This window comes from Cyrtonyx montezumae, unplaced genomic scaffold (assembly GCF_038088225.1).
Source record: "Cyrtonyx montezumae isolate F1298 unplaced genomic scaffold, pur_monq_1.0 scaffold_3, whole genome shotgun sequence".
Lineage (NCBI taxonomy): Eukaryota > Metazoa > Chordata > Aves > Galliformes > Odontophoridae > Cyrtonyx > Cyrtonyx montezumae.
Window position 1 is genome coordinate 136,952,099 of NW_027072034.1, and position 27,749 is coordinate 136,979,847.

Below are 27,749 nucleotides of genomic sequence, written 5' to 3' on the forward strand. Positions count from 1 at the left end.
GTGGCTTCTTGCTTTTAGCATTTCCTCTCACCATGAAGCCTGTCATAATGTGCTTCCATCTAAATGGCTTTACTTCCTGGGAAGCTTCTCCAAAGCTAGATCTTTACCTTGACTGAAAATTATTTACAGTAAAAGCTATATGGTGACATAATGATCTCATCCTCCACTTTATTTCCTTTTTTTTTTTTCAAAGCAGTTGTGTTGCCATTTGTGCGCAGTCAACTTCAGAATAGTTGAGTGGCTGTTTAGAGGTGTTTTCATTCTGTAGCTAGAATTTTAACTGAGTTCATTTTAACTCAGACTTCTTAACACTTGACCTGTCCCAGCTGAAACCTCTGTTAACATGTGTCAATTCAGAGGCCTACTGGTCCAAGCAGTGACCTTTACTCTGCTGCTGTCTTAGGCGAGGTTTATCACTCTGACAGAACCTAAGTGGGGAAAAAAGTCAGTGAGTGATGTCAGTGAGAAGCAAAGAGAACCAGAGTAGGAGCTTTTACTGGCCACAGTACATCTGTAACTAGCTGCAGCTCTTCCCTTTTCTTCACTGATGGAGGGAAGGTTATTCTGCCAGCCATTATTCATTCCCAGTGAGCAGGGATAATCTTCCTTAATCCCTTGGAGGGGCTTGTTTGCAATATGTTCATTCTGTGCTTTAAATCACTTGTTACATAGGACCAGATTCTGTCATGGTTTTCCTGCCAAGTAGTTGACTGTTGAATATGCAATAGTGAGTATGGACAAGAATTAAAAGAGGTAGACTGCATGCTGGATCCACAAGTATGGAATCCAGCTATGTGACTTTTCACCTGCAGTTATTTTTCTTCATGAGAAAGGACGTAAGCTTTTCTTTGTGGTCAAAACTCTTCATGTAGACAAGTGAGCAATAAGGCCTGTGATCCATTTGTTTTTTTTTAAACTAGAGGAGGAAAGCCTGCATACTGTGCAGTTCAGTTTGTGTTCTTCTTCACAGGTTCATCTCCAGCCATTAAGAAGACTAGGAGCATTATGGCCATCCATAATCTACATCACATAGATAGTACTAATAGAATAACCATAAAGAAGGCATGAAGAAGCAAGGTTCTTACAACATTTCAATTCTTTGGAGAACCACTCTGATAATAAATATACATATACTTAATCAGTTATGCCATAAAAATGATACTCCTAGTAAGTGTGGCTTCAAAAAGGAGGTGTAGTAGAAAATGGCCTTCAGTTATTTGAAGCTATGCAGACTTTGAAATTGAAGATATCTAAGAACAAATTCTTGATATTTCTCAGTTCACAAAGATAAGGACATTTATATGTAAGAGGGTTAAATTATATTAACTTCACTCTTCATTCAGCTTGTCACGCAAGATGAATTCTTTACTAATAGTGCTAGATTTATATAATCTATGCCTTATATATTATTGCTTTAATTTTATTATTTTATTTTATTTTATTTTATTATTTTTTTTTTTTTTACTGCCAGTATTGGTCATTATTGCAATTCTTTTTTAAAGTATCCATGATTAAAAATCATAGTAGCACTTAATAAATATAGTTGCATATATGTAAAGCTTCTCACATTTGATTTTATTCTGATTTTCTTCAGCATAATTTCTATTTTTCTTCTGGTGTGCCAGAGGAGTACTGAATTGCTCACTACTGATATATCAGGGTTACTCTGGTGAAGATTCTAATCCAGTATAATGAGAAAACCCACTTTCATTTTGAAGATCAAAGCCTGTTAGTTGTATGAGAGTTGCACATTCAGACAGCTGTGTTCTCAGAATTTTCCATGTTAATAATCTAACCCTTTCATATTTTATTGATTTTAGTTGATGAAGGAATTTCCTCTTCTCAGCATGTTCAATATCCATGAAAACCTGCTAGAAGCTTTGTTAGAACTGCAAGCATATGCGGATGTCCAAGCAGTCTTAGCGAAGTATGATGGTAAGTCCAGATATATAAATTTATTTTTTCCCTGCAGTACACACAAAAGCATTATTTATTAGTCAAGCTTTTAACATTTAGGAAATACTGTGATTCACACATGCTTCATAGATCTCCTTGCACAACCCTTACTCAAAAGATATCTTGGTTATGCTTAGTTTGGTTGAAAAAATTCAGCAGTCGCAGAGGTGTCGTGATAAGTGATCATCATGTGATATAGATGTAGTTCCCCATGGACTTTATTTTGGCACATTGGAAGAAGTGCCCACGGTTCTGCCTCAGGCACTTTAACACCTCATAGTCTTTAATGTAGTTATCTAATAATCGCTCTGGGAAATGGCAGACCTATGGGAGAACAGGGAACTAAATCAGCCTTCCCAAGATTCATATTGAACTCCTGTGCAAGGTCTACTTTTCTATTCTGAAGCCAATCCCTAGTTTTAAATAATACTGTGGTAGTTTTTTGTTTATGGAAGATGTTAAAATTCGAAGGTGAATTTTTCTTTTCTCAGAAGCATCTGATGTAGTCGAAAGCGAGGTTATAAATGTATCAGACATTTATTCAAAATAAAACTTTTTAATTTATCTATTTGCATTTTCAACTCATGCTTTGCCTTATGTAAGCACGGGTATTTGTATATGCAAGGTACACACAAAGACTTCACAAGCACAGGCTTAATCAGTATGACTCTAAGAGCTCGTGAGTCTCAGAAGGCTCATCTCACAGAGTCTCAGCTCATTTTAGAACTCATCAGCTTCATGTGTTGTAAGATTTATTGGATTATAAAACAATGAACTCATTTATACTTCCCTATCTACAGTTTCTGTTGGTCCCACTCCACTGCCTTTTTTTCTGACTGGGACCAAACCTGATTTATTGTATTTTGATAGCATATGAACAAATTATTTGCTTGAGCAGCCTGCCCCCCACCCTGGGTTAAAACGCTAGAATACATTGTGCAAAGCCTCAGCCCCTGCAAGCAGACACACTGCTTTACCGAAAGCCGTGTGTTAAATAGTGTTTATGTTATGCACCTGGCAACAGAGCTGATGTCTATACTCATTATTCATGGAAAAAGGGCCTCATTAGTGGGAAGTCATGCACTGTTGCTGAGCTACATCATTATAGTTTCAGAGTTCAGTGCCTGTCAATAGAGTGCAGATGACCTAAATACCATTGAATTCTAAAAGAAGTTATGGCTCTGTTTTGACACACATCCATGTTATTTACAGCAGAAGTAGTTATGGTTGCTGAAGAGATGCATGTTGATGGAATAAGCTTCTGGTATTCACAGTAAAGTTTATCTTCTCTTTCCTTGTTTTCTAAACTGATCGTTTTTCAGTGGAGTAGATCTGCTTGTTGTGATGCTTAGAACAGACAGTTTATTAACTTTGTTTGTTGGGCAGCCAGGCCCATTGATTGTTATACGCTGGTAACCTGAGCATTGTTTGAAAACTAAGACCTTTCTGGTAATTGAAAGTAAAATTTGAAAAGGACAGAGAAATTAATTTTCAACTGTGCAGCACATTCAAGGTTATTCTAATTCTTTATAGTCTCTCTGTCCATTTTCATGTCCTTGCAACTTATGAAATATGTAAATTTTATGTACTTTAAACTTCAAGGCATTTCTTTTGTAAATAGTTACAGGTTGATCAACAAATCAGGTGGAGTCTTCATTTATATCAGCTATGGTCTCTAGAGCTTTTGTGTATATATACATATTTGAGATCGTATCTGCGGGCCATCAGATTTGTTGCTCACTATGATAATGTCTGATACTACTGAGATTTTCTGCCTGGTGGAGCTAACTGGAAATTTCTTCTACACTGTAGTGCAAGAAAGGATTTTTCTCTGAGTTAAAGATAGAGCAAGCAGTGATATAGAAGCAACCATTCATGGTATTTTATAATAGTTCTTTGTATTTGAAAGAGAGACCTTACATTCCTCTTAGTTAAGGTCAAGCCAAGCCTACTCTACCATCTCAAATGCAAATCAGGTAACATAACCAATTTTGGTAACAGCAGGAGAAGGGTTTGTCCTTTTTCCCATTACAACTTCTTCAATTTCTGCCTGAGAACTGATTATCTCAGAATCACTTGTTACCTCAGATTGGTCTTTCCCTCAGTTCACTGTTTGTTCTTAGCAGCTGTTCTGCTTTTTTGTTGCACAATTATGTTTGGGTTTTTCCTTTGGTTGATTGATTGTTTCTCCAACTTTTACAACACCACAAAAAATCTAAACTAATTGTACTGATCTTGATCTGCTAAATCTTCTATAGGAGAAATGGTTCCTTCCCATCTAGATACATTTAAGATTGAGCACAGTAAATTCAAGGGAATTGACACCTGCTTGGCCACCAAGATGTTTATCTCAGCTAAGAAATGCTTACAACCAGCAATGATCTTCAAAATATGTCCATATCTGAACAGTTTAAGTACTAGCTGTGCTCATGGCAAAATAGAACACTCTTCATTTGTGCTGAAATGTTTTTGCCATCTTTTCAGGGGATCAAAACAAAGGCCTTACCATACACAGTGGCTAAGTGTTTGTTTGACTGGGGTGTCTCCTACCTGTGAGGAAGAATGTCAAAGCTACAGAAAATCAGAACTACTTTGTGTTGCGAGCCCAAAGTGAACATTATATTGTTGTTGTTCATAGTTTTGCTCCCTCCAACATCTTTTCTAACTTTTCTTTTGGGGGAGAAAGGGCTCAGGCAATGACTGCTCTTGTGGGGAGATAATACCACAAGACAGTAGATCTGTCTGACAAAGTGTTTTTCCCCTGATGTTCAGTTCATTTTTTCCATTATTGAATTCCATCCCGTTACCATTGTTATAACCATTTTTATCAGCTTAATTCACATTCTTCTGTAATACTTGTATCCTTATAGATGACTGCACCTCTCTTTTGTCATCACTCATCCAGCTGACACATATTTATTTATTAGACCACTTTCAGTCTTTCCCATAAGCAATTCCTTTTGCCACCTGTGCAAGAGCTGACAATCTGGTCTGCAGGTGCAGAGAACTGGGGGAGTTCTGTGCTGACAAGGCAAATGTTGGCCTATCACTTAAACACCAGAGTCTCCAGACAGGCTGAGGGAGAGAAAGTCAGCACTGGAGTTCATCGCCCATAGTACAGGACATTTCCTATGTTCCATCTATTTTTTGTTTGCTTGTTTTTTATGTCTTCACATAACTTTTTCTAGTTTGTTAACATACTTAGCAGTTGCATTTTTAGAAATATGTGAATAAATCTAGTAGCTTAAATGTAGTCTCCAGTACTGTACAAGGAAGGACTCACAGTTTGACTGGAAGGGTCTTCCTGTGCAAAATCAAGATTTTCATCGATTTGATCAAGATTTGCAGCTTATTTCAGTAAATATTTAAGTTGTCTCAATGCTGATAAGACTGCTCACCTATCTGAAATTAATTGGAATCTTCACTGCTGACTTGGGAATAACATATCCCTCAGGTGGAAAAAAAATAAAAAATAGCTGGATAGTGACAGATTTTTTGATGAGTAAAGCAGCGTGCTGTCCTTTCATACTCCAGGCTTTCTGGTGACTTGGCTAAGGAATGTTGCACTAGTCTGTATTCAGATTCATGATTTCTAGATTTAGTTGCTATTTTATGAGAATCATAAACCCCAAGAACTATTTAGATGATGTATGGCATATTCTGGATATCGTGAGTCAGGGAAATGGCGGTGGTACAGTTTGCAGGTCTCTATCCATAATATTTTTCCATTAGTTCACTCTCAAAAACAATTACTTACGAAGCAAAGATCTAGGAAGTCACTTTTCCAGTCTTTCCAATCACTGACTAATGCTAATCCAAATAAATTGTTAATTAAGCCTGGACTATTTTTCATTCAGTTTGAAGATAAAAGTGATAAAGAAGGAGGGTCTTTTTTTTAGATAGGCATATCAGTTTTTACTAGGCAAAAATGTCTTGATGTTTTCCACAACGGAATTGTAGTCAAATATTTCAGCACCTTACTTACTCCACAAGTAATCATAGAAGGGTGGAAAACAGTGTATGTGACGGTATTTTCCCAGATGGCTTGGAGTGCTGGACACACTCATTTATGAATATGTTCACTTTAGTTCCTGACAGAGGACTTATCTCCTAGGGCTAATTTAGATTTGATTCCTTTGCTAAATTCAAGTTATAACCAGGCATAATTGTTCTATGCTGCTCTCTAAAATACAAGAGTGCAATTTAGAAATGAAACCTAAATTATATGAGGATTTTAAAGTATTGCAGTAATCAAGCCAAGATGTAGAAGAACTAAATATATGTAGTCTAATATGGAGCAAGCAAAAAGCAAAATGCAGGACGGAAGCAGGCATGGACCTAGCGAGGGTGATTGCTGTCTCCACAGCAACATAAACATGAACATTTGTATGTATTTCTGCTATTGCCAAGGGACTGTAGGTATTATCCTCAAATAACTGCTGCTCGCTCATTAGGAGCACAGTTCTGGAAGAGTCCTCCTGGTTAAGTCAGGTTGCCTGCTGTTGCATTCACTATGTGATACTACACTTTCTGTGAGCTGAGCAAGCTCCATCCTAAAATTATATATTTTGTTTGCCCCGTTATTCTACCTACAGACTTCACTTCTTAGAAACTTTCTTTTAATCCCCAGTTTAAACTTAATGTTCAGCTGTTTATTCTTGTGCCAGTATTGCCCTTCACCTGAACAGCTCTGTTCTTCCCCTACTGCAACCTACACATACTACAGAGATGGGTGTGGGTAGGGAGCAGTTGTATCTTGTCTCACACATTAATTCATTTGCATTGTTAAAAAAACAGTGTATTTTTATTTCCTTCTGTTGTTCTTGAACACGAGTGATCAGATTTAAATACAGCAAGCTCTTGAAAGATCTCATTGCTGCTGCAGGAATTTGCTAGGTTTAAACTGATGGGGGAGAAAATATTTTCTGTGAGATAACAGTGACTTAGTGGGCCAGAGAAACACTTCAGGTGAAAAGGAAAAAGATGATATTCTACTGACATATATAAAAACATATAAATGACTGCAAATCATTGGGAGTTCTGGATTTTTGTTGTTTTTCTGTTTTGTTTTGCACTCTGAGAGATACTCCACCTTTCAGTCCCTTTTTCATTGAAAAGGAACCTTCAACTGGAAAATAAAGACTAGTACATTTTGAAAAACGTCATCTCTGTTTACTGTAGAGGAATTTTAACTCCTAATGCTGAGGAAAACCTGGTATAAGGACAGTTATTGGAGGTCCTTAGAAACTTTTCGTCCTCCTGTCATTGAAGTTGTGCTTGAGTATGTGTAGGTAGCTTCTATTAATGTGGTAACTAACATATGCTTCACGTAGTCTGCCCTGCATGCTGTTGATTTTTATTATCTCAGTTGCTACACTTATGTAGTCCAATGAAATTAAGTTGGAATATATTATAGGGTAGCTTCCATAGAAACTGAGGGATACGTAGTTTCTCAGAACAGTAGTCATATTCCACACTCACAGTGGGCCTAGTCCAGTGCCTTGTGTTTTCAGTATTTACTGTAGGAAGCTGTGATATTATTTCTAGGCATAATGCTTTTGATAACGTAGTACCCAATTGGGTTTTTCTTAAGTAGATAGTCTGCAGAATCCAGCTGTAAGAGTTGGGTTTTTTGTTTGTTTGTTTGTTTGTTTCCTTTAAGCGTAATCTTTAACATTTTAATACTGGAATATTTCAATCACTATGTAGTGTTTTAGGTAGATTACTAGTGTGGAAATCTCAATACCAGTAAGAAAAAAATCTATAGCTAAAATTTATTCTGCAGCATTGATTACTGCCCTTGGAATGCTTTTGTGCCAGTCTGCTGGTAAAGAGCAAATAAAGTTGTACTAATGGGTTTTGTCAGGCTTATGGCTGCTTTTCGTATCTGGGGCAGCATAAAATGGCCAGGGACTGTCTGATGAGTATTTTTGTTCAAAATTTCTTTGAGGCAAAGCACCTTATTTTATTGTTGATCTTTAACTAATAGTTGCTTGCCTACACGTCAAATCCTCTTAGATATCTGTCTGGCCTTGTATAGTTGCCATATATGCATATTAAACAACTGCAACAGGAGGAGGGAATAAGATACCCCTCATCTATTTTAGATGTTTCATAAACTATGGAAAAATTCATGTTTTCCAGCTTACCTTTATGTTTACAAAACAAGATATGAATTCTTTCACTGTATGTCTATCATGTCACCCTTTGAATTAGTTCACAATGATCTCTTTTGCTACTTAAATACCAGTTCATGAATATAAGTTTTAAAGTGTGTATGTTTAACTCGGGTGGAAATGTAAAATCCACGTAACATGGTGCTACGAGTCCCAAAGTCAGAATGTACTACGAATTCACTTAATTTTGCACATCCCGTGCACACTTTGAAGTATCAATCCAACACATTTTTCTTTCTGCAGACCTTTGAGGGTTCAGATACTTACGTTTTTCTTCCTTTTCCACAGATATAAGCTTACCAAAATCAGCAACAATATGTTACACAGCTGCGTTGCTCAAAGCCAGAGCTGTCTCTGACAAGTAAGTGCATAAGAACCACGCTCCAGCAAAATTCCTGATTTAACTCAAGATTTTTCTTAGCTGAGCCCACACCCCAACAGTATGCTGGGTAAGCAGGATAATTCAGTCCTGCAATAAATTCACAAAATTAATTTACATTTAAAAAAAAAGAGAATTGCACTGAGTAAACGTTGCACTTCAAATATTAGAGAAGAAGAAAAGAAGAGAAATAGCTTCAATTCAATTCACGTTTCACTTCTGTATATACTATCTGGGTGAGCTTTAGCTTCCTAGGTAGTATAACAAAGATGCAGCGAAAAGATGCTCTGGTGGGTGTGCCTTGGCTTCCTTGTTCATATGATGAAAATTCAACTAAAAGGGGTTGTGTGGCTGAACATCTTCAACTTTCTATAAACCTGACCCCAAAAAGGTAATAAATAAATGTGGATACACTGGTAACAATGTCATTTGTAAAAGCTGTCAGTAGACTGCTTAGATAGTGGCAGGTGCATTTAGCATTACCATGTCAGGGATTCTGAGAGGTAGATGTTGTTCGTATTTTTAGACACACAAATATCTGTTCGTTCCCATCCTCTCTTGGGTCTCAACCTTCCAAGGTGCTGAGCACATCTACTTTATGCCTGTGGACTTGAGAGCACTGGCCCATTCTGACAGGGTGCTCAGCTCTTTGTGAGATGGAGCTCAAAGATCCCAGTTCTGCTCTCTGATGCCTTCACACAAATCCCAGGAGGGAGTTGTGTCCATGCACCCGAGGGTCGAATGCCTCCCTAAAGTTGGAAAGCAAGTAGAGTGGAAAGCCATTTTCTTGACTGACATCCTGACAGTTTTTGCTTTTAAAGTGTATGTACACATCAAGATCTAAGTAATTTTCTTTCATTCTTTTTATCCTGTAGATCGCCAGTACCTACTGCAACATCTTTCCTCCCTACACAGCGACTCCAGCTTGGGAGGGCAGGGCTAAGGTTGTCACAGCTTTCCCTGTGGTGTCTGCCTGCCAAGTACAGCTCTGGAGTTAGCCGTGGGGTGTGAGGTGAGAAAGAGATTGCATGGTCTGGTTTTTCATTCACTGGGGCAGATGATTCGCCCACAGTTTGGGCATGCTACCTTCAATGGTGCTGCGGCCAGTAGACCACCTGCTACTGCTGCTGCATCGTGCTTCCATCCCAATCTGACCCAGGGGCATTGGGTTGGGAACCTCCCTCAAACTTCCCCAAACCTGTTTTTAATAGAAACCCTCCAACAATTATTTGACATTGGGCTTTTTCACTTTTTTTTTTTTTTTCTGCAACTTCAGCCTTGAATATGCCCCTTAGAAAAGGTACCTAGAGCAAACTTAGGTTAGTGACAGAGAAAGAACTGACTGTTTCAGCCGACTTCCTGCCATGACTAGCTACAAACATGCTTTCCACTTCTGCTGGGATTTTCATAGTCCTCAACATAATAGACAGTTCAGTTTCCACTTACTATGGAAATTTGGAGAGCCCAGGAAATTGACTCAGTTTGCTTGTATGGGCCCGTGGTCTAATTGCTTTTCTGCCCTTTTCCTACCAGCATTTCTGACCCAATGTGTTTTCTTCTTTGCTTTTCTAGATTTTCCCCAGAGGCTGCCTCAAGGCGAGGGCTGAGTACTGCAGAGATGAACGCAGTAGAAGCTATCCACAGAGCAGTAGAATTTAATCCACATGTGCCAAAAGTGAGTATGGAAAAAGCACTGTTGTAGCTTTAAAATTGCTGAGGTCCTATCTCCTGTTTTATTGTGTTAGATTATCAAGTGATGAAGTGGAAAGAGGAGCAAACAACGGGAGGGCAAAGAGGATTATGGTCTGCATGTTGGTTTTTTTTTTTCTTCTGGTGTTCAGCATAGAGTATCTTCTACTGTGGGCCCTGAAACTTGACATTTTAGCTGAAATGAGTCTTCTGTATGACCAAGAATTATGTACTGCATTGTAATAGTGGATGCCACCACATGCTATGCTGCAGAGCAGAATAAATAGGGACAGATTATTCTTTACAAAAAAGCCATAAAAAGTCTTCCAGTTTAAAATAGCATCTTTTTTTTTGTTTGTTTTGATGGCTACATAATATATTTTTATATGCTGTACAAAGAGCTTATGTTTAGAGCTCATAGTATGCTTCAAACAAGCTGCATTAGTAGTCCTTACATAGCACCTGTCTTTAAGCTCTGAGAATATATAGCTCGGAGATGAAAAATCACTGAGAACTACAGTGTTCAGTAAGAAAAGGGATTTATGTTGTAATTCCATGATTCTCTCCCTAGGTATGTGTCTCAGCAATAAGAACCTTGCCTGTGGCTACTAAAGGCTAGAGTATTTTATTGCTTTTAACCTGATACTCAGTATTGCAGTCTGTAAGTTTATTGTAAAGGCAAAATGGAGGCATATGTTTTTTGGCCCATTGGATCACTGAACCTCACCCTGCAAAGCTCATTTGAATTAGTATTACCCTGTGAAAGCAAGCAGCCTTTGCTGGAGAGCAGAAGACTGGATTATCTTAATATAGGGAACCTCTTCATTAACTAGAGTTGAACACCAAGCCTGGTCAAGCTGAACTCTGAATTTCTCCCACATGCACACATCTATTGGAGACAGTTTTTTTCTCACACATTTCAGGAATTAAGTGTTTTCTCTTCAATATATATCTGTTATGCCATCCACTAAATAGCATAGTTTAGCTATCAGAAAGAGACTGTTTAATAAAGTCATCTAGACATTCTCTACAGACAGTGGCAAGAAGGAACTGTGTTGGACATCTCTAGATAAACTTTCACTCCAAGGTACGTGTTTCTGCACTGAATATGAAAGGAGCAATTATTTTCCAGTAAGATCCTGATTTACAAACAACAAGATATATGTGAGCTCCTTTGTATTACTAGTTGATCTTCTGCTTCTGTTCCAAGCTATGCAATGCAAACATCAAAGTTTGGTCCCAAGACTGCTCCTGTGGAACTCTGTCCCTTCTCCCATTCCAATAGTTCTTGCACTAACACAACCATTGATATTCTCTTCTTCATTTGTTTGCCTCTCTATTCTAATCTTATTTTAGATAAAACTTTTAAAATGCTTTACTGAAGCCCAGCTAGAGAGCTGTATCTTTGCTGTCTTAAGAAAGCAGGTATCTTGCCAAGAAAAGATAGCAGTTTTGCTTGTTGTGAGTTCTCCTTGTGAGCCTGTTCTGTTTGCTGTTGATCTTTTTTTTTCTTTCAAAGTCTATTTTATTGTGTACACATATTGTTTCCCTCCTTTAAAGAAGTGGTACTCCATATATTATTCTCATTACTGGATCATTTGATTTTGAATGGGGTTCATTTGATTTTGAATGTCAAATCATTGCAGTTTTCAGGGCCAGTTCTTTCACTGCTGAGGAATGGAGATTACTGGCTGCAGTGGCTTCCACTTCTGTACACACTCAGTATCCATCTTGCTGTTGTTCCCGTGTTCAATATTACTGTGAAACCGAGTCTTAATTCTTCACTTATTAATTTTTTTGCTTATCTTTGTCTGTTTATACTTGAGCATTCTTTTATTTGGTTTGATTTCCATTGCAAAATCTAATTTACTGTAAGCTGTGGCAGCTACCCCATAATCTCTGCACTTCCACCCCTCTAAGATGATGCTGTGCTTGCAGACCAGTGCTTTACTGATTGCTTGTGCCTCACCTACCAACTCCTGACTAGGTGACTTCAATAGAAGACTGAAACTCCCTTTCTGACAAGTATCCCCGTGCATGAAATACAAACTCCATGTTATTTGCTGTATTTCTAATGTAATGGAATTCTAGTCCTCATTTAAATTCTCAGTCAGGTTCACATTGTTAATTGTTTCCTTCGGTTGGAATTTCAAAGCCAGTTAATGGGAAATTAAAAACCTTTGTGAAATGTGTAAATTATCAGGATAATGAGTAGTAATTGCAGTTTGGGTTTTTTTAGTTCATATTTTTGACATTAAAACAGCGTAGCCCATTACAGACTAATATACAGCACTGCTGATTTCACACTCATATTCTCCTTGCTATTAGCTAGAGGCTATTAAGGTGGCAGTAACATACATGCAGTTACAATTCTATGCTGAGTATGGATGTTGCCCCTCAAATTCCACTCAGTTATGGTTGAAGTCATATCTGTTTTGTTCTTAATGAAATAGAGATAAGTTTTAGAGAGCAGCATCACAAAAAATCTGGCAGTGCTACAAAACTAACATGTCCTCAAAAGCTTTACGACTTAAACACTAACGAGTCTCTTGTTCAGGTTGAGGGATAAATAAAGAATAAAGTTGACATGTTCAGCAGAATCCTCGAAAGGGGCTACGCTATTAAGTTGAAAACAATGTAAATGTTTCAGTATATTTATACTCTCAAAAGAAAATTTTACCATTTTCAGTGCAAATCGTTAAAATTTAGAGTTATCACATAGAGAAAGATTGTTACTGGATATCCATTTTCAAGACACTTAACTGGAAATGGCAGACTTCTGCTGATGAGATTATGACTCAAGGAGAGAGCTGGGAACGCAGTCTGAACACGCTGAGGGGTGCTGCAGTATTTAGCAACAGAGGGAGACCCAGGCTTCCCCTGCCCCGTTACAGGTTTGTGTCAGTCCACCATTGGACTCCTACGGTGCTGCTGATGTTCTGTAGGAGGTCATAGAATCAGGCTGGAGTCAGGATGTGACACATGGAGGTACTGGGTGTTTTAGTGAACCATGCCAGAACAGAGCTCAGTGCAGTTTGCCAAATGTATCCAGGAAGCTGGGCAGCCGACCTGGCTGACCTGATGAAAAAGATACTGCCTCTGTCTCTGGAGGTTGCCTTGATTCTGTTGCTGAAACAACTTAGCTACATGCAGTTCTATACCCTGGCAGATGTTAACTTTGTAAAAACCAAGCAGTTAACCAAGAAGAATGTTTTCAGGATTCTTTTTAGTAGAAGAAAAACAAGTCGATAGCCGATTTAAGTCAGCAATACATCAAGAAAGCAGAGAGCTTTGATTTTCACTATTGAGAAGAATAATTCCAAATTGTATTGCTTACTTGTGATCACTTTTCTGATTTTATTTTCCATCCATCTCTGTCTTAAGAGTGATTCTGTAGTCTGGTTTACCTTTGCTTTGGTACAGCATCACACACTGCAGAGCGTTGGTCCCAGGGAAATGTGCTGACCCTGTCCGACAGTGTGCTGCTCAAAAAATCAAGAGTTAAACAAAATATGGTTTTAGTGCCACACATTTGGTGTATGGTTGTCATTCCAGGGAGTTTCACACAGAAAAGAGGGTAGTACAGCTTAGGTTATGGCAGTCCGTAGTCTGTGGGGTGTAGGAAAAAGAATGTATGTATGTGCAGAAGACTTCGTCAGCATTATTTATATGTTGTGTTTGGATCTTCCCCACTTGTTTGGAATGCAGCACTCCAAGTTAATGCGGATAAAATACAACAGCTGTTTATGAGATGTGTCTCAATTCTGGAACACCCTTTCCGAATTGATTTGCTATTCTTCCTTCTCTCAAACTTATCTTGATCAACTCCCCTCACACCCCCCAACTAAAAGTCATTGATAAGGAACAAACATTTTTGAATGTAGGAAAGTCAAAGGGCAGAGAAAACAAGTGCTGGTCCATATGTGTGACTGTTAAAGCTGAGTCAGAACTGTGCCCTGCACACAGTGTGTGGGGTGGCCATGCAAGCCAGGGCCTGAGTCTGAAGATTCTGACTGCCTGACTGTTACTGTTGTGTAACAAAATGCCACCTTTGTGTACAAACTGCTTCTTAAATGAATATAACCAGCCATTAACTTAAACACTTCTAAAGATTTACCTGTTCTCCCTTTCATTCTTTATTGTTTATTCCTTACCTTCTTTATTTTAATTTATTTTTAATGAGGACTGTGTGTCTTTGAATGCTCTGTGGTTTCTAGCAAGTTGTAGTTGCTAATAGAAACAAATAATGAAAACAAATTTATTTAGCAGATGGGAAAGGAATCCACTCCACACACCCCATGATATTACAGAGAAACTATTCCAGATATGTTTAACAGGGGTTTTAACTGTTCAGTGAGACAGTGATTTGTTTCCGTATCTCCACTGAAAAGGCCAGTCTTCTTAATTGCCATCAATCCAATGTGAACTTGTAGTGTGACCTACGATTGGCTTCTCTGGGCATGTAAGATCCAGTATTTCTGAGCTGCATGAGGCTTGTGCTGTTGATCCCACTGGGAGGAAGAGAGTTCCTGTTCAAACAACGTTAAATTCTCATGTTCTGGCCTGGAGGGATGCTGTCACAGGTGCCTGTTTCCAGCTTGAGCTGTAATTTCAGAGGCAAGATGCAGGACTGAGGAAAAACCTTCCTGAGACAGATTGATTTATTTTATATAGATTGATTTATTTTATAGAGGGGTGCTGGAGTGGCTTATCAATTTGGAATTTTTAAAAGCAGTCCCAGTGGAGAAGTAGTGAGAGTGTTGTCAATATTATGAAACAAGCACTGTGTATTTAATCAATCATTTCAAGTAAGAAAATATGAACTCCACATACATACAAAAGTGCTGGCACAGCACTACCACTGTGTTTGTACTGCAGGTATTTTAACAATGACATTAGTTTCCATTGTCATTGTCTAAATGCTCAATAAAAGGTATATTCCCACTTGTGTCCAGAGTGTCTATAGCTGAACACTTTGGTTCATGTTTTTGCTCTTAGAGTGTCAAGTAGTCAGCCCAGAAGCTACATTAAAAATACTGTTCCCCTTTTAACTCCTATCAGCTAGCTTATTGACAGGAGAAGTTGGGGGTGGGAAGGGAAAGTCCAGAAAAACAAAAAAGATGACCACAAAATCCAAACCAGCACAGTGCAATGGAGAAGGGCTAGGTGACATCTGTTGGTAACAGAAATAGTTGGGTGCCATGAGTATTCACTCACGCCTTGGTTAAGGCTAGGTCATTCTGGCTGAAATGTTATCAGTTTTCTTCTAGGAGCTGATTCCTTTTTTAAAGAAAAATTATAACTATGTAATGATGGCAGTGTCCTCTCATAAAGTAGGCCTGTCATGTCTTTGCTTTACTGTATCCCATACTTGCAGAGTTTGACCTTTATGTTTCTGACCGTGCCTGATGAGAACTGTTCTAGGTGAGGTCTCTCTGGGTCTGTGTGCAATTAGGATTCTTGCTGGTGATATTTTCAGAGTAAATGAGTGAGTTGATAATTCATACGCTCAGAAGGTGGGCTTGACCTTTGTGCATAGAACAAGAGCAAGGCCTGAATGAGATCCATCAATTATGTGTGAGCCTTCGTGGATATCACCAGACCAGATGATGGACTCCTTGTTTTGGAGGTAGCTCTGGTAGAGTAATGAGGGAGGAGTGTTTCCCATTTTTGACCTAATGAAACTTTTGAAAATAGCTGTGCTGTTCTGGAACTGAGAAAAATGAAGACAAAAAAGTAGTTTTATTGATCAATACAACTGAGTGAGCTCTAAGAATATAAACTACATGTTTTCATTAACATTCCTAGAGGTAGGACATTTATTCCTGTTTTTTTCCTTACAAATAGTTTCATGGCTTTTATGCATCTGTTTTTTTTTCCTTTGACTGAAATATTTAAATATTGAAAACTTCTCACTCTTACAAGAAAATACAGAATTGAGAGTTATGTTCTAAATTAATAAAACAGATATCAGTTCTGCATCCAGATTCCATTCTGCTCAACAGGAAGGACATGGGATTTTAAAAGGGTGGCAAATTCCTGTTGGCAGTAAGATTTGCTGTATCCCTGTGAGCTTGGCAGCTCCCTTCCTGATGTCAGATCTTTATTCCCTTCTTTCTGCTGCTGTTAATCCCCTCTCAGACTGCCCGCCCTACTGAACTGCAGCTTCCTCCCCTAATCCCCCTGCTTTACAATCTCCCAGTTTTTTTTCTGAAAGGCTTTATAGAGAGTCCAGGTATCGCACATGTTACTGCCACTGCTGATTTAATTTGCCCTCCTTTAATAATAACCTGCATCAGAAATGCATGATTTTTCTTTCCCCTTTGAATTACTTACCTGTTTCCTGGTGTTGTCAGTTAGTTCTCTGCTTTGATCTTGCTCTCTTCAGATCCTTTACCTGCTTCTCTAGCTCCTTCTTGGCTTCTGGCAAAGAAGTGGCTAGCTCTAGGATGCCTACCAAGACACTGTGACAACTTGATTCTCAGCCCCTCTGGCCTTTTCTCTTCCTTTCTCCAAGGATGGTTTTGAATTCTCATTTGTTCTTGTTCTCCTTTTCTCCTCTTTCATGCATCACAGAGCCGTTGTGCAAGGATGGTTTGCAGTGTCCCATTCACGAATGTCAGTATCTGACAGGAGCTGTGAAAAGGTTACCAACACCTCTGAGTGTCAAGTTGCCTTCCAGCCTGAGCTTGGTTCTTGGCAGTCTGTAGATTCTGCAGCCCTCATTCTTCCCATCCAGAGCAGAGGCCAGTGCATAGACACCAAGACCTCCCTAATGTGGAGGGGCTGTGTGCTTATTTTTGCTGGTGGCTGTCCGTACCTTTTCTTTCATACCTTCTTTAATTTTGCCAATCCCTATCTAAAATCTGCAGCCTTTTTCTCATCTTTAACTCCATTTTTCTACTCCAGAACAGCCAACCTGTCTGTAAATATTGCAGAGTTTTTTTTCCCAGTAATGCTGCAGCCTTATACCTTTATCCTAGTGGCTTAAGGAGCCATCATACCTCCCACCTTTCTCTGTAATCCTCCTCCTTTCCGTCACCATCAGTCTTTGGTAATTCATCCCAACTCTGTGTCAGGGTATATCCTTGTGGCGTGTGACCCACCCGCTCCTTGTTGCATCTTGTAGTAGATAGCCTAGTGGGCAGAACATTTGCTTTAGGGAGCACTGGAAGAGACCAACAGTTCTCCCGTGATCGTGGAGAAAATTAGTGCACAGGTGGGAAATACTCTACTTCATAGGGAAAAACTGTGAGAGTGGTTGATTCAGCAGCCTGTGATTTCCATCTGTCATCCTTTTCCCTCTAAAGCATGCCCAAAAAAGATGTGTCCACTCCCCTTTGTTCTATCTCTCCCCTCCACTAGCTGGAAGGAAGGAGTGCCAGCGGTGAGGTGAGTTCTGCTGACCTGGCAGCAGTCTGACTGGTGGGCCAGGACAGGAGGAAAGTCACGTGCTTGAACAACATTCAGGGGCTCAGTCTTCTCCCGTGACGTGAATCCTCCATGTATTTCCTTCAGCTGTTATAGGGGATGCCATAATGGGGAGAATTGTTCGTGGGTTTGTTCACCGGTGCTTTTCATTTTCACATGATTTCGGTAAGTATTTTGGTTAGCAAACTTAAATACCAAGTGCTGCTTTATTTTTTTTTTTCCCTAGAGGCGTGATATTTGTTACATTACATAAATGGTGTTATGGCAGCTGCTGGCTGCTCACCTCGGGCATTTGTAGACCCGGTAACCTGTTGACAGCAATGCAGTAGGGCAGCCCTGTTGTGTGCCAAGTACTGCCTGATGTACTGAGCTGCATCAAACTGCTTAATGCCTTCTTCATTTTATTGTAAATGCTTCTAATTTAAAAAGCTCTCGTAATGAGAGCCTCTTTTCCGCTTGGAGCCTTTTTTTTCCTGCCCCTTTGATAAGAGAGACATTTCATTTTGGAATTCTCCACAGCCCTCCTACTCCAGCAGAAGAGCACAACGTGAGCCATCTGTCAGCGTATCGCAGTCTTTGGCAATAATTCAGCAATTATCTTCTGGTGCAGTTGGTGTTGTTACACATCTGATGAAACGCTTACGAAATGAAGTACTTTAGGGAAATAGACCTTCCAGTATGCACTGCAGAATTGCAGGCAGCTTTTTTATTACTCCTGAAATAATTGTACTCTGCTTTTTTATTGCAGTACCTACTAGAAATGAAAAGCTTAATTCTGCCCCCTGAACATATTCTGAAGAGAGGGGACAGTGAAGCAATTGCATATGCTTTCTTTCATCTTCAACACTGGAAAAGGGTAGAGGGAGCATTGAATCTCTTACACTGTACATGGGAAGGCAGTAAGTAATTCTTTTTCTTACAAAGAAGCTAATCAATTGTTTTGATTGAATGTCATGGAAAAACAAAAGCGTTTTGTTAAACATAGTATGGGGAAGTTTTGGAGGTCAGTTCTGTTTCACTAATGCTGAAATATTTGAAGTTCAAACAGAAAATGTACCCTTCCTTTAATGGGAAAAAATGTTCCACAGTCTTGGATTCTGTTTTCTGTGTAACACCAAACAAAATTTCCCTTCTTCTTTGTGACGTATCTTTTTACTCCTCAGTAAGGACTTAATAATTCACCTTCCTCATTTTGGAGTTGCAGAAGTTTTTGTCATTATTTGAAGGCTTTGATTTTGGGAAACTATGGATGTGCCTTACAAGCAAATAAAGATTAACGTATAGTATAAAACAAGATGGCATTTTATGATATTTTTTTTTTTCATTAAGTGGAGTGAGTCCAATGGAGGACCACTGGAATGCCTGGGAAGCTGATAGAGGAAAGACAGTGGGGGAGCTGGTTTTAGCCATCTTGGAAACAACTCCCAGTGGGTGAAATGGGGATCTAGCTGCTGCCTTTAACCACCTGATAGGGATTACATGGAAGGCAGAGTCAAAGTCTACTCAGAAGGGCACAAAGGAAAGATGGGGCAATAGACAAGAGTTTCAGTGCCACAGATTCCAACTAGACATGAGAAAAATACTTTTGGAATGAAAGTGGTGATGGGTGAGAACAGGTTACGGATAGGTGGTGGGATGTCCCTCCCTGGAGATACTCAGTGCTCAGCTGGACATTACCTTAAGCAACCAAATCAGCCTTAGATCAGCCTGCTTTGAGCAGGATGTTGGAGTACAACCTGGGGTCAGATCGAAGCCTGTCTTTTAGATGTGTTCTTTTCAGGTTCCAGGGGATTAAGAGCTACCATTTAGAAACAGTCTTTGTTGGCTTTTTTGAAGCTGATTGTTCTGTAATCCAGTCCATTTGTTTCTGCTGCACATTCTTCTGCTTTCTTTCAGCCTTTCTGTATGTTATTATATGACTGGTTTCTCCTTCCTCCATTTGCTGTTTCTCATTTAGGTTTCTTAGAAAAGATACAGTTTGTCACCGTGATAATTCCCACAGAAAGGAACTTACCACTTGAAGTACAACTTAAGAGTTGTCATAGCTTCCACCCCAGTGGTTATTTTCACTAGCTGTCCTTCCGTAGTATTTCTTCTTTTCCAGATGCTTACAGAAGTCCTTCAGCCCAAGCCCATTATAGAGCAGTGTTTTGGAGGGAATCCTGAACAGACCTGTGTTAAACTGAGCAGTGCTTAAGGGGTAGCTTACAGGAGCAGGAGTTAAAACCCACATGCATGTACCCTTCAGTTCTAACCTGGTGGAAATGAGGTAGAACAGGCTGGTCAGTCACTTGGGGTGCATTCTGAGCGCTGCTAAGGTGACTCCTTATGGGAGGTCACTCCTAATTAAGGCAGCCTCTAGCAAGGTCATGTCTGATAGTAAAGAAAATCACTCTGGCTACAAGGCATGGAGAGGTTGCTAGGGTCTTTCAAAGAGGCTCTTGTAATTCAGCAGTATTTTGCACTTCCTCACATTAAAGAACGCTATTAGGTGGTAGCTTTATGTCACACAAGCAATTAGAATCACGGGTCTTTCATTTACAGAGATCTGAGGAACAGCATATCTTTTATTTCCTATCTCGGTTTAAGACATTTCTGACAACAGGGAAAAATTTATCAGGATCTGTCTCAATAGCCTCACAGAGAGCACTGACTGATGTTGATTTGAGTCACACACCTGTCGCATGGATTGGCTCCCATCCCAATATTGAAATTGGAAGCATCAGGTTTTTATTTTTAAGCCATATTCAGTTGCACTTGTATTCAAATACAAGAATAAATACCACGTGTCAGCTGGAGGTACACTGGCATATGTTATTCTGCTCTGAGGATTTCTGCCTTCTTTACCTCCTGCTTTAAATACAGTTATCAAGAACAAACACACGTGTAATTGCCAGCAACTGTTATTTCAAGTGCCACGTGCACAACTGAAAACATTGGGGCTTTATGTATTTTAAACCAGTTCCTCAGCTGTCTTGTGAGCAAGAGACAATGAAATACGATTGTGTTGGGGTTGCTGTACCTAATACCTAAACTATACTGCACTTCTAGGACATTTGCTGAGGAAAATATTGCTGCAGTGACTGGTGTTCTTAGGAACAGTGACAAAAACACATCGATGACATTTTAAGAGTGAGAATAATATATAGGATAATGGAAAGAGATGCACTGATTGCAGTGCTGTAATCCAGTGAAGCGCACCAGTGTTTCCATAAACCACACGGGCATCACTCAGATGGCCCACGACATCATCACGGGCCACATTTAGTAATCCCTTTCCCTCCCTCTCTCTTATTATTTTCAATTTTAAAAGTTTATAGGATTAAGTATTATTTTGTCCATGACCTGAAGATTGATATCAGAAACCTGACTTTATCTGGTACGTTTTAAAAGAATGCACTTGAGGAACCCGGTTGTAGTAATTCACTATTAATCTTTGATTGCCAAATACAAAATGGAAACATGACTGTGCTGGAAAGCTGGTTCTCTGGGCTTGTCTGATTGGGATTACCAGTCTTGCTTGAAAGTCTGAGACAAAATGTGTACGTTTTCCATGGGATTTTAAGTGTATTGGGCTGTGATCTTGCAGACGTCTATATATGCACCTGTAACGTGGTCTCACTTTACAATGCCAAGAATAAAAGAAAATGTGTCCTCAGGATTAAAAGCTGAATGTAGATTTGTATTCTGATGTTTAGTTAAGCAGTATGGACCAATCTGCAACCAAATATAACATCTTTCTTTTTCTGTGTTTGTTTTTCAAAAGTGCAGTGACAATTGAATGTCTCCAGTGAGTGCCTTGCTCACAGTCATTCATGCCCGGTGTTTTTCTTTGCAGCTTTCAGAATGATCCCTTATCCACTGGAAAAAGGACATCTTTTCTACCCTTACCCCATTTGTACAGAAACTGCAGATAGAGAACTACTACCGTGTATGTTCAACTTTTCTTGTCACTGACATCAAGGAATCGTTTACCTGAATCTTGTGCTGCTGATTGCTCCCGATGGTTTAAGACTGGGATTAGAGCAGTCAGCTGACAGCAAAGCTCTGGAAGTCACACAGTTGTTTTAAAGGCAGTTTCAGGCCGTCATTTGCAATGATTAGTTCTCTCTTTGTTGTCAGCAGTGTGGAGATGGGGAGTGAGATTACCAAGGAGATATAAATCCGTTAGATCTTGCTACTTCTCTCTTGCCAAGGTGGTAGGAAATATGTCTGATCATTTACCTAGGAAACCATTACATCATACCAAGAGCACGGCTGCACAGCGGCGTTAGTCTTGTGCAGACATACGTATTAGCTACTTAAATTCCAAGGCAAGATCAAACCTGCCTGTGGACGGCCGGATCATCTGCACAGCTGTGACTCTGACAGGTTATTTTGACATCTTCTGAAAAGCAATCCGAAATGACAAGAAAGGATTCTCTGTGTGTAATGATGTGTGTGCCATTCTGAAGAGATCGAAATTGCCTCAGTCATTTATCAGATTCATTTATGGTATGCATTAGCAAAGTGCCAGCAGAGTTCCCAGTGCTCGGCAAGCTATGGCTGTAAAGGCAGAGCCAGCCCTCAGCAAGTGTTACAGAGCAAGCTAATGGGAGTTCTGCAGCGCCTGCAGGGAAGCACAGGAATGCAGAGGAGTGAAGCAGTCACTCTTGCAAACAGTTACACTTCATTCCCACATGTTTTCTCACTGAAGTCAGTGGGACTTTGTGTGAGCACACAGGGGACACACACAAGGGCAGAGGGGATGAATACGAGTTGATCCGAGGAAGGAGATGCCTCGCTCACATCCTCTGCTGGGATGAATCCATACAGGGAAAGCTTTTACTAAAAGAAACCACGAACGTCTGCTTCTGCCGTGATCACCGATTTTGAGGGCATTTGCACTCTTCATAGTCTTTCAGTCATAACCTCTCTGCTTTGGGCTAAAAAATGTGTTGCCACTTTTAACGAGCCTATCTGAGTAAAGGCAAGGTGAGAGTAACAGGGCTGAAATCCGCCCACTGTGAGGCTCCCCTTCCCAGGACATTCCCACTGATACTACTCAGAAACGCTTGGCAACCACAGCATCTCCCCACCCCATTATAATCACCCTAATTACAACAACACCTCTTAGAGTGTTTTGCCTGCTTTACTCAGAGGGATACTGAGCTGGGGAGGGCGGAGTGTCAGGAGATTTAGGAATGACAAAGTCACGGAGAATAGCTCAGCACTCTTTTTCGAGTTGCAAAACTCATTCTTCTTTTCGAATGCCGGAAGCAAGGGGTTCTTAGCAGTGTACACTGAGTGTCATGTTTTGCTCTTGCAGTACAGGAAATGCATTTCACTGCAGAATGTCTTGGTTTTGAGCAGGGAAGGATTTAACATAACTGTGGCAGAGATAGACCTGTTAAAGGGGCTCCACACACCTGTCCACAGCCTTTAATCGTGTCTAATTAAGAGGTCAGTGAGACACTGAGATCTGATAGGCTATCCTAATTAAAACGTCAGTCACATAACATTAGCCATGACTGTGGCTGTTTAAACCAGGTAAGAACGTTGCTTGGGTTTTTGGTTTTTTTTACATACAGTGCATTCTTCCTTCTTTTTCCTGCAGCATTTCACGAAGTTTCAGTTTACCCCAAGAAAGAGCTTCCCTTCTTCATCCTCTTCACCGCTGGCCTCTGTTCGTTCACAGCCATGCTGGCTCTCCTGACACATCAGTTCCCAGAGCTTATGGGGGTCTTCGCAAAAGCGGTGAGTGTTCTCCGCTGCTCCTCTCTCCTGGTAAATAAAGCACAGATACAGGACGAGCTGCGGTCGATGTTGCTGAGTATTAAACATCTGTGTATTGGGTGCTCTAAAGGAAGCGTGGTGAAATGTCTGAGCAGGGGGACACAACAACTATGCAGGGCACTGATCAGTACAGCACGCTGCTGCCTTCTTCGGTTTGCATGGGCCTTGGGTTAGTTTAAATCTCACTGATGTTGCCAAAAAGGCAAGTAGTCTGTGTTGTTTCTTACCGAATCCAGTAAAATCAGCATCGTGGTTTGCAGAAGTCCTCTTTCGTGTAGAGGTGCAGTGCCTCCCAGCACAGCACTGACTCTTGGTACAAGCACAAACAGCGCCTCGTTAACGAGGGGGAAATCTGCATTCTTTCCCCAAACTGCCGTGAAGAAAAGCAATCTCAGTGTTTCCTTCATAGCTTTTTCTTAACTACATCCAAGGAACTGCGTGCTAATTCTGCTTTTATAATGCACCAAGGATTAATAAGAGCTGGAGACTGAAGGGGAAAGGCTGTGAGTTGTGCTAAAACATGCTTTTCTCATTGCGAAGCCAAGAACATCGCTGCCCTGGTACGATCCTGCACGATGTGGAAAAACATCCATTTCTTGAAAAGCCGCTGGGCGATCAAAATGCTGTCTCCTCCTTCAACAAATACTGATTACCCTCTGCAACAGTACATTTTCTCAAACATATTTGTATTTGATGTAGGTCTTACGTCTCTGGTGCTTTTGATTTTGTGGGGTTAGGAGTGAAGAAAACAAGGCTTTGGAAAATTACACATTTTAAATACTTTCTCAGAGTCAAAGACTGCCTATGTAAGTGAGCAAGGACTTCTGTTCCTCAACCAAGAGTGCCTGTCAAGCTGGCAGTGTGATGATGGTTTGTACTTATGTGCCTCCGGCAGGCAGCAGGCTACTGGAACTGACAGAACTTGGCAGCGTGTGTGAGCTTAACTCAGTGGTTGCTGAGTGCATCCAGACAGGGGTATGAGAAGTGACACCGGTGCTGTGCTAGCAATTGTGTCTGAGTTGTGTGGAGCCTGCAGGCTCCAAGGCCATTTCAGGAGTAGAGTCAGGCTAGAAGGCTCTGCTTCCTTCGTGTGTAAGAACAGCTGCCCTTGGTGTTAGCAGAACAGATACCGCAAGACTCTGTATGTGACTGTTAAGCTCTACCTGTCGGAGCATATAAAGCTTCTGACTGGTAACATAAGCACAGACAGAATCAGATGTAGGCTGCTTTATGTGCATAGAATTATTCAATTACTCGAGATCTTTGAGCCTGTGTGGACCCAGTTGGTATGTCAGTTACCAGGTACAGTGACTTGATTTAGGTGGATGTCCATCCTCATAAATCACCACAAACAGCAGATTTCCTTTTATTTTACATAGGAAGAGTGTGTGACATTCACTCACTGGCTCACAGGAAGCCTTTAATGCACAGAACCACAGAACTGTAGGGGTTGGAAGGGACCTTGAGAGATCATTGAGTCCAACTCCCTGCCAAAGCAGCTCCCTAGCCCAGGCTGCAGTGGCAGGCGTCCAGGCAGAATTATGGCAGATATCTCTTTGAAATGCAGCTGTATCGGAGCAGAATAGCAGAGCTTTGCCAGCCGTAGCTCTTCTCTTTCAGTTTTAGGGAAGGTAGTTTCAAAGGTAGTTGGTTTTGTAAGTAACTAAAAGATGAGCATGTTGGCTATTGCACGGAGTTACCTATTCAGTCCTGTTGGTACTCACTGCTATGGGGTTTATAACAAACAGCATTAAACTGTGTTCTAATAGGTCAGAATTGTTCTTTCTCTTATGCTTCCCAATCCCAAAAGCATTTCACAGAAGGAATATCATCACCATGTGCCAGGCTCATATGTTACTGCACATCAGTATTTTCTGTATTTCAGTCACCAGTTCACATGAGCTGGCTTTGCCCTGGGCTCAGACTCGAGGTGGCCGACACTGCACGTTGTTTTATGCTCCCATGCACACATAGAGCCCGAAGATAACTGTACATGATTTGTACAGTTGAATTAGAATTAGTGTAAAGCACAGTCATTATGTATTGCCAGGAATTTGAGGAGCACTTTGACTACTTCTGTTCTCGGGTGCGTAGTTTGCAATATGTTTTTTCCTGTGCTCAATTCATTTGATTTTGTCATGCCTGTCGTGATGTTCATATATTAAAACTTCTTCCAACCTTACTGACCCTGTAGCGCAGTAGGAGGAGGACGTGGAGATAAATTCCAGTTAATGATGCCTTGGAGGGCCATTTTAAACCCGAAGACATGCATTTTGTCTCTGGCAGGTCGTGACAGGAAAGCCTTTCTCTTGCACTTCAGTAGGTTTGGGGTTGAGTTTTCAGTGGCTTTGATGTGAGCCTGAGCCTGGGATGGGAGATGTGTGGGGACTTGTGTAGTTCATCACTTGGAGCTTTGTAAAAGTGGGACTCTTTCTTGCCTGACTGCAAAGCCCAGAAAGCTGTAGGTGCACAAGGCTCAGAATTTGGCAAAGGGCTTTCTCCTGAGGAGCGTTGTCTCCAGGGTTTTGATCTGAGTCTGTCTGCTTTCTTTGCAGTTCCTCAGCACTCTCTTTGCCCCTTTAAATTTTGTGATGGAAAAAGTAGAAAGCATCCTGCCCTCCAGCCTGTGGCACCAGCTGACGAGGATCTGAGGGAGCACCCGCCGACCGACTGCCACCACATCTGCTGTGCCAACTTTTTGTTGACCACAAGAAAGCATGATAAAAAAGGGAAGCAGCTCTAAGACTGAAAAACTCTTCATGGGTTGTCTGTTCTCATATAAAAACTGTTTCGTTGTACAAAGTTCATTGATGTTAGGTTCTATTATATTTTGCCTTCAGAAAAGACAAACTTAAAAATAAACTTTTGTGTATTGCAGCATTGCTGTCTTTTCTTCTTCTTCAGAGCTGCTTTGTGTGCTTCAACGTGTGTGGGGTATCTGCTTGACTGCAGCTCAGTTAATGAGAAAGCACTTCCAGCTCACGGCTTAAAACACTGAGATACGTTTGTTAACAGCAAAGCAGGTGAGAAAAGATGGAATTCCCATTGCTGGAGTCAGTATAGAAGGAGAGTGTTCCTTAACAGGTACTTTATTTTTTGCCCTTTGATCACGTTTGCTAATGTACACAGGAGAGACGTTGGGCCGAGCGAGCTGTGGCCCTGTGTGAAAGCAAACACTGCTGTGAGCCAGGAAACATGGCAGCCCTGTGCCAGGAGAGTCTGGCTTTGAGAATGAGGGGAACGCAGAGGACAGAGAGCTCCGTGGGCAGCTGCGAAGCATTTGTGTGATGCCGTAATTAGTTTTCAAACAAAAATGATTTTGCACCATCTAACATTTTTTTTTCTGACACTTAGGTGTCTGTCATAGGACAGCACTTTCTTCTTCATGAATAAATCATAAATCAGTTTATATAGGATTATTTCATTTGCTTTGCTTTTCATTTAGCTGAAAGTTGAGAAGTTGCATTAGAAATATTTACACGGACTCTTCTTCCCTATCTGAGATGGCAGAAGCTCCCAGGAGTGCTTTCTTGGTGGAAGAAGCAGCAGAAGTGCTTATGATGGGGAGCAGCCACGCGGGGGCAGCGGCCATTGCACCCGGTGTTCAGGAAGGGCCATTTCCAAGGAATGTAAAGCTCCCCCTAAGATGAAAGCAAGTTAAAAAGCCCCAAACCTCTCCAATAAATGTGTTTTTAAAGGCCGTTCTATCTGCAAATACATTACTTCGTTATTTATTTGTTGTTTGCCTCCTCCCTGGAGGCGTTCAAGGCCAGGCTGGAGGGGTGTGAGCAGCCTGGTCTAGAGGGAGGCGTCCGTGCCTACAGCAGGGGGTTGGAGCTAGGTGATCTCAAAGGTCCCTTCCAACCCAAACCGTTCCCTGATTCTGTGATTTCTATCTACATCATCTCTTGCATAGATGAATCGAAGGCTTAAGTAACAAGATGTGCACGGAAGCCACATTTCCCTATAAGGGAAAATGTGCACCTTTAATACAGTGACCTCAAGCCACTTTACATGGGGCTGCAGACCTCAGGTGCAATCTCCTGCTGTTGGTGGCAGGTGGATGGTTGGCCTGGATGATCTTACAGGTCCTTCCCAACCGTAATGACTCAGTGAGCCAAAGGATGCAGTTAAGAAGCAGGTGGGGCTGATTTCATCCTTTTATTTGACTTCCCAGGACAAGTTCCGTCAAGGAAGTGAGGCTCCCTTTTTTCCAGAACATCACAGTACTTTCAGCATCATTACCTGCTGAATTTGTACATCAAAAGATCCCTGAATCCTTGGAAACACCTGGCACACGCACACAGATCGTACAGCACTGCCTCTAAGTTCTTTAGGAGTAA

The 27,749-nt window shown here is 40.7% G+C and overlaps 1 protein-coding gene across 2 annotated transcripts in view; it reads left to right on the plus strand.

Moving 5' to 3' along the window:
• The window catches only part of ST7 (suppression of tumorigenicity 7), a 124,645-nt gene extending 98,367 nt beyond the window's left edge, over window positions 1-26,278 (plus strand). For both annotated transcript variants that reach the window (XM_065743483.1, XM_065743482.1), the window contains exons 9-15: window positions 1,821-1,935; window positions 8,421-8,493; window positions 10,084-10,186; window positions 18,380-18,530; window positions 21,470-21,562; window positions 23,228-23,367; window positions 25,962-26,278. In XM_065743483.1, the coding sequence (XP_065599555.1) occupies window positions 1,821-1,935; window positions 8,421-8,493; window positions 10,084-10,186; window positions 18,380-18,530; window positions 21,470-21,562; window positions 23,228-23,367; window positions 25,962-26,057 (771 nt within the window). In that variant the 3' untranslated portion in view covers window positions 26,058-26,278. The remainder of the gene's footprint in view (window positions 1-1,820; window positions 1,936-8,420; window positions 8,494-10,083; window positions 10,187-18,379; window positions 18,531-21,469; window positions 21,563-23,227; window positions 23,368-25,961) is intronic.
• The last annotated feature ends 1,471 nt before the right edge of the window (window positions 26,279-27,749 follow it).